This window comes from Liolophura sinensis, chromosome 1, assembly GCF_032854445.1.
Source record: "Liolophura sinensis isolate JHLJ2023 chromosome 1, CUHK_Ljap_v2, whole genome shotgun sequence".
In the NCBI taxonomy this organism is placed as follows: domain Eukaryota; kingdom Metazoa; phylum Mollusca; class Polyplacophora; order Chitonida; family Chitonidae; genus Liolophura; species Liolophura sinensis.
The window spans coordinates 70,954,001-70,961,712 of NC_088295.1; the positions used below are offsets into that span (position 1 = coordinate 70,954,001).

Sequence of the window (7,712 nt, forward strand, 5' to 3'; positions counted from 1 at the left end):
ATGCTATACATATTAGCGCACTGACAGTATTCCTAAAACAAGCAGGCAGCAATACCACTGTACCACATGTACGTGTACATTGTAGACCAAAACAAGATCTGATCGATCCTCTTTGACAGCTGCTTTAAGGCGACATAATGGAAGCATGCTTTTGAATAAATATCAATACTGAAAACCAACTAACAACAATACACTACATATTTACCACCTTGCCCATTTACACCTTTTCATGTACTCAACAAAACTTCACAAGTTAAAATGAAACAAATTCCGTGTTTTCCTGTGTGTCTACATTACTTTAGTATATAATACATGGATAGCAGCCCAACTCTTAAATATATTTTAATCTCAACAGACTGGATCATATTTTTAACACACTGTACATGTAAATGAGTATAACAGTACCGAATTGCTTCATGCATAAGGTTGCAGCAACGAAGTGCAGTTGGGGAATATTAACATAGTTCATAAGTTAAATGGTTTAAACTAAACCATTTTAATACATCACATTTTCTTCCTTTTTTTTTTTGTTATTTATTCTGTTCCATTATTATTATAGTTACAGACACCAATTATCCTTGGGACAGGGATTGGCAGCCAGTAAATTGAAGGCGCACAAGTAATTACATGTAAGCTAATTTGAATATGTCCTGGTATCAGGTAAATGCTTAGGATCCTATGTTTTATGCAGTTCTGCTCTAATGGTTATGGGTGTCATATTGTACCTTACACTGAACTTTATTCTCACTTGCATCACTCAGAGATTTTTTCTTATCTGACCATATTTTTTGTACGTCGTCTACAATGATTAACCATCTCTGGATGTTAAAAGATAGAGATGTATGCTAGTATTCCATTTATATTCGAACACCTATATAAATCACTTCTACAAGCTGAACCTAGGCCAGATTAGATGTAGGCTGCAGGACAGAAATATAAGTAGCCAGAATGTAAAAATCATTTTTGCACTGCATATAAATTAATTGGGTGGGGGGGGGGGGGGATTATGACAAGCTGGACAACTTTCAAACATGCTTGTAAAGTTTTTTTTTTTTTTTTTAACAAGAGGCCCACTGCATACACATCAAAATCACAACAAAGAGGCTACAATTTTCACATATACATGAACATGTATGTCGGCAAAGACAATGTTTAGTGCTTCCTAATCTACAAACACATTCATCAATATTAAGATTAATGTAATGTTAAGATTGATTAATGTCTCGCACCATTTTCAAGGACATTTCACTCATGTATGACAGCAGTCAAATGTATGGAGAGAGGATACCAGAAGTCGAGAGTAAAACACTAAACTGTGACAAGTAACATATTAGTAGTCGCTTATTAGAAAGCTTGCCCAATATCAAACAGCTATCAACAATACCTTGATACTGCTGGGTGGGAGATCCACAGGTCGAAGAAGTTTATCAGGTAGACATGCAGTAAACAAGATTAGATATCTTCATAAAAATTCCTTGCACATTCTCTGAGAATTCATCATCACACAGTTTGACGTGCATGCATAATCAGCTCTTCTTAAATGAATTAAAAATTTCATTAAAATATCTTTCAAGCATCAGTGACAGCAACCTACTAGTGCTGTTAATGGATCAGACAGATAAATTACATGTAACCAGCAAATCTGCTCCAAAAGGTTAAACCTCTGATTAAGGGATTGTAAACCAATCCCTCAATCTTGCTCATGTGGTTAGGCTTCATAACAAATGTTGGAAAATATTGTTTAGACAATGTCTGACATACTTCAAAGCCAAAGTAGCTGCAGGTGTAGACAACTTTATCTGAGTACATATGGTACATACAGACTATCTAAATACATAAACAGGTACTTTGAGACAGGCTGGTAAATTAACTGCAGATAGATGTATATATATCAACATGTGCTATGAAAACCTTAGCCCTGCCCAAAAAGTACTTTTTTAGAAAAGAATAACTTCTGACATCATCATCTTATTTTATCAAACACAATCTTGTAGTATGTGTTTTACAACAGACACCTACATGTACATGTATGCACTGTATATATGTATGTACTGTATATGTGTACCTTTCTCACATATAAAAAGAGACAACCTTAAAATATGGGAATCTGATGACAGGTACATGTACACTGAACCAGATGCCTGTGATTGTAACACACCCTCAAGTATAATCACAACATAGATACAGACTGGTAGTAACAGACTGCTGTCAGACCTGGAGAGAAGGACTAGGATAGGTCCTGGGACTTCAGTGTAAAAGATGGTGTCTCGTTACCCAAAACCAACATGTACATTTGCAATCATCTATCAACACATTAAAGTATTAATTAAGTTGGTGAGAACAACCATTTAAGGACTTTAACAATAAAAAATATAAAAAATCCCCATGGAATCCACTGACCTGCAGTGAAACATACATACCAGTATACCTGTACATGTAGGCCTCATTTTTTTTTTCAGAAATTATACAAGACGACATATACAAAATGTTATCTTTGTATTGGTTATTACTTATTTTATTTAAGTCATATCAATAATTTTATCCAATATTTTACAGATTCCTGACATGAAAATTAAAAACCTCTACATGGATGCTATCCTATCTGTGAAAACAACACCATGCCCACAGGTTACTTGTATATGTATGACAGGATCACAGTTATATGTAAGTGATGCCACATGGTCCAACCCCAAATGAAACTGAAGATACATGTAGAACACAGGTTATGGCCTGCTCTAACACTTTCATATTTATGAAAATTCCCAACTTCATGGTATTAACAAGATTATCACATGCCAAATATCTACATTCAAGATACTCCCATAAGATAACAAAGACACAGACACGTATACATATATCCATGTGCATGTAATGTAAATGTAGATTAACTCTAGAAAAAGCAACAGCCTTAAAAGATAATGAAACAGCCACAAAAAAAAACTCTTAACAAAAAGCACTCCTCATGGCACACTGTAAGATACTTTCAATGATTAATAGCTTTCAAGCACCATACATGTATGTTGTATACATACATGTATATGTACATGTACAGTATGTCTGCATATGCATGTCAATAGCTATACAAAAAAAACAATCTGAGAGACCAAAAACTGCTTACATTTGACATTACATTTCGATAGACACATTTTGTAAATGTGTGTACAGGTACTTACTCATTGTGGGGTAGCTTAGGGACATTCCCAGCCCTATCCATGTCAAACTCCTCTATCTCCTCAGCCAGCTCCAGGGGCATTGTGTCATCCATTGTTATAAATTAGTTTTTCAACTGATGAACTTCTAACCAAATAATTAATCAGCAAGGATCACAGTATTAACAATACATAGTATCCTGTGAGATATTGCAAGCTATCAAATTCACCAAGAGAAAAAGTGCTCATTTAAATCATGCAACAAGTTAAAGTGCACTTTCCGACCTGAAATAGTTTAGCCCACACACAGGCCAAACTAAGGGGGAGGGGCACTATGGAGAAATCGTTAGAGAATATCAGTATCACTCCTCCCAAAGGTACCCCGTGTCAACATCTGCAAGCAATGCTTCAACACTTTCTCATGAGGACAATACAACTAATAAAACCTCTTCAGTACTACACAACATTAGTAAGGAGAGCACTCAAGTACCACTTGACCATACTATAGAGAAGCCATATGGCATGAATACTGTTGAGTGGTGATAGAGGCTAAATGTATTATGTGCACTGTAAGATTTCCATCCCTGTACTGTTGAATGGAGATAGAGACTACATGTATTATGTGAACTGTAAGATTTCCATCCCTGTCCTACATGCACATGAACTTATCCAGAATACCACCCTAATAAGCACTGTAAATATACCACAAGTGAGGGCCTAATGTTAAACTTTGCCCAGGGTGACATAACGCTACATGTATGTGAGGGCAACATTAAACCAATGATGGTGAACAATATCAGGTTTGGGTCTGTCCAAACTGTCCCACCCAGGCCTAACAACTTGACCACGGTACATGTATGTCATAAACACCTCTCTCAAACATGTCCATATCACCAGATTCATGTACCTCCATAAGTGTTGTACACAACATAACTCTTTTTCATGAACTTACCTCATAATTGCCAGCCAGGATCCTACAACCTATATTAAATGTTTCAAACAGCCTAGTCTAAGACAAACCACAAACTGTCTTAACAAATACCTACTCTTTGTAAGCCATCTATTGTGTTATATTATTAACCTGTTCTGTCTTGACGGTGGGTTTTTTTTTTTACGATAAAAGGTCTTAACAGAAACATGACTGAATAGTTGACAGTATGTGACTGTTTAATTTATCAACCAGCCACAGTCATCAGGTTATCAAAGTGAAGAATGTGCATTTCTATCTTACTGATAACACACAGGATTAATCATGCTCAAAAAACTACACCATAAAGAATGTTGTCAGTGGCCATAAAGTGATGGTAACTACATGTAAAGATATTTTTTTCTTTTAAATAATACACTGCTGATGAGCTTTTGAACAATGAACAATTGTGATACAAATACATGTATTTTATTCCTACCTCATGCTAACCTGTTATCAATTTCTAAAATACACTGTACATCTTGTTGAAATTGGTTAGCTTTTTAACAATATATCAATACTTGTGTATTAAGTACACTGGCACATATCTTTCAGGCATATATATTAGAACATGTACATATGCCAGGCAAAAATATAACCAGAGAAAGAGACATGTAATCTTATTTGCTATGACAATAATTGGGCCTAATCTGCTCCTGCAGAAATCATTTCCTTTCACTGACAGATGTAGGGGAACCATAAACATGTACATGTGGCCCACATCATGATCCGAAAGTGTCATATGACAAAGATGAGGCTAAAGCGCTTAACCGCTTTTGAAGACCTGCATATTTATAAGAATGTACAAATGAATTCACATGCAAAAACTGAAAACAACTGCAGATATCGTACGTACAAGTACAGGTATACGTATACAGTAAATTTTAGCTTTTCGGCCATTATGAAATAACTCTCGTCCACATCTGCAATAAAATGAGGAAACCCAGATTACTACATCACATGTAGACCGTCAATGATGCTGAAAAAAAGGCTGGTTGATAAATTAAACAGTCACATACTGTCAACTATTCAGTCATGTTTCTGTTACAGACCTTTTATCAGCATCAGTGTTACCATTCATTTATCAGATATGCAGACTTTAATCTATTATAGTGTCAAAGTTGTCACTTCAAATTGTTTTATAATGCTGACCTGTGCAATCTGAAGAAAAAAGGTTGGCACAAATTAAACAGAAACAGAAATCCTTTTCACTACCATTTTCTAAATTAAGCTTTTTACACTGCCCACTAAATAAAGCCTAAGCCTACTGTACAGTACATGTACATACATTTGGTAGGTTATTATAACATACTGCAGAGTACGTGTTTGTTAACATCAGGGGCTAATATATTCCCCTTGTTTGATGAGAGTTATTTCCCTTGATCTACATATAACTGCATACACTTTTAATACATATATCATTATACCAGTAGACTTAAATTGTGGTGTACTTTAAAGAGCTCTAAGAGTAATACCCAAGAATTGAACAGCATTATGATATGCATGCATTTCACAAACCCAAATTATAAAAATGATCCACGCACATGAACCCATGACACTTGAGCCTGAACAGTTAAAATACATCACCTTTAGCACACTGTCACTATGTGCCTATACAAAGGTACGTATACACCATTCTGATTATATATATATATATACATATAAAATATATATATACTTATTTGATTGCTGTTTCATTCAGAAAAATAAATATGTATCCACAGGACAGTGAAGCAAAGTACATGTATAATTTCTTCAAGGCTGAAGTCTGCACGAAGCACAGACCCTTGTCTAGGAATATATGCTGTAAGGGCAGGATACTAATATGCACTTCAAATACAGATCACAGTGGCATTTCAAACCACACACACGCCATGTACATCTATTAACACTCTGTCTGGGCACATGTGCCAAAGCACCATGCCTCAGAATTTCTATTTAAATGTTGATTCATTGAGATGAATTGGAGTGTTCCTATTTGTCAACATTCAGTAAATAAGTCATCCACTTAAGGCAATAAAATACAGAAGTTAAACAATGCATGAAAGGAACTCAAAAAGTAACATTTTGATGTGAAGGAAAACAAACAAAAGTTATGCCAAAACAAATTCAGGCTTATTTCACATCTTAAAAAAAAAACTTCCATTTTAGGCATTTTCCATCAATGGGCGGAACTTTTTGGAAATAACATCATTAAAGAACATACTAGTAATGCAGGACAATATTAGGGTCAATCAACTCATATACTTCACCACCACCACCACCCTATTTTTATGCCCCAATTAGGACACATTCTAAACTGCATGTTAATAAAAAAGCATTTATTGTGCATGTGTCCTTTAAATGCAACATTAGTTCCAAAATCAATAATGCAGTTAACCTGCCAAATCATTCTTTTAAATAACCATTCCATGTACATGTATGAATAAGAGTTGCTGCAACAGGTCAGCTGATGTCTTATTTAATAAGACCATGCAAGTACACTGCAGAACAGAGGCAGCAAAAGCATGGGGGACAGAGATTTTATTTGTATGGGACAGTACTGTACACATCATTTATTTTCTCCATGAAAGCTTTTGCAAAATTGTGTGAAAAAGTATGAAAAAGTATAAAAACAAAAAGTATGAGCCATAACAGTTTAATACCCACGATACAATTAACCAAGATGTAAAATCTTTATAGTGTTATGATATTTCAGAGTGATAATCATGTGTTATATAAAAGGGCTTAGCATTTCAAAGCTTATTTATTCCTTAGCATTGTACAAAAAAACATGTAATTCAGTATAATCTAAATCTTAATAACAAAGAGCTGCCTTTGTTAAACAAACAAAAAAAAATGTAATAGACCATCGCAATAACTTCCATCAGTGTTATACAATCATGAGTAACATATTTAATCTACCAGTGTGTAAACATATGGAAAGACATAGCCAAGTGACATCATGCATACCAACATTTTGTTCATACAAACATCACAATGTTATAGTCTGAGACATGATTTATCACTCACATAAACATGCCACCAATCAAGGTGTGCCAGATAGCACTGAATTGTATCTGAATGCATGCTTTAGGAACTATAATGGGGAGAACACCTAGAGAAGGGAGAACAAAGTTACAGTGCCTCCCAACATGCAAGCAGTTTGCACTCTATGCTGATCACTTTCAGAAATTCCCAAGTAGCACTGACTGAAAATACATGTACCAACAAAGAGACATATTAAATGACAAGATAGTAAATTATATGCCCTAAAAATGCATAACCGGTACCAAACCATTACACTGTAAATTACAGTAATCATTTCCCCTTCATGTTTCATCAATTTTTTTTAATTTTTTTCTATTCATATCTTGTGATCATGGCAAAGGGATTATATAACCAGTGTATAACAGATGTGCCAGAGGTTGAATGAAAGTGGAGACGCAACATTCGTTCCAATTTCCTTTTCTGAAAACCAAAGCTACACATATCTGAAATATGACACCAAAGATAAATGACTGATGAATCATGCAGCATCACTGATACTGATAAGAAACAGCAGGAAATCAGTGCATGTTTAATTATTTTCACAACTGTTTTAATACACGTTTTAA

The 7,712-nt window shown here is 34.9% G+C and overlaps 1 protein-coding gene across 3 annotated transcripts in view; it reads right to left on the minus strand.

Annotated features, from left to right (window-relative positions):
- The window catches only part of LOC135482411 (PTB domain-containing engulfment adapter protein 1-like), a 38,862-nt gene extending 35,201 nt beyond the window's left edge, over positions 1-3,661 (minus strand). Inside the window, exon 1 of one of the 3 annotated variants that reach the window (XM_064762382.1) lies at positions 3,174-3,661. In XM_064762382.1, coding sequence (XP_064618452.1) covers positions 3,174-3,265 — 92 coding nt within the window. In that variant the 5' untranslated portion in view covers positions 3,266-3,661. The remainder of the gene's footprint in view (positions 1-3,173) is intronic. The other 2 variants (XM_064762380.1, XM_064762379.1) reach the window with 2 other exon arrangements.
- Between the last annotated feature and the right edge of the window lie 4,051 nt (positions 3,662-7,712).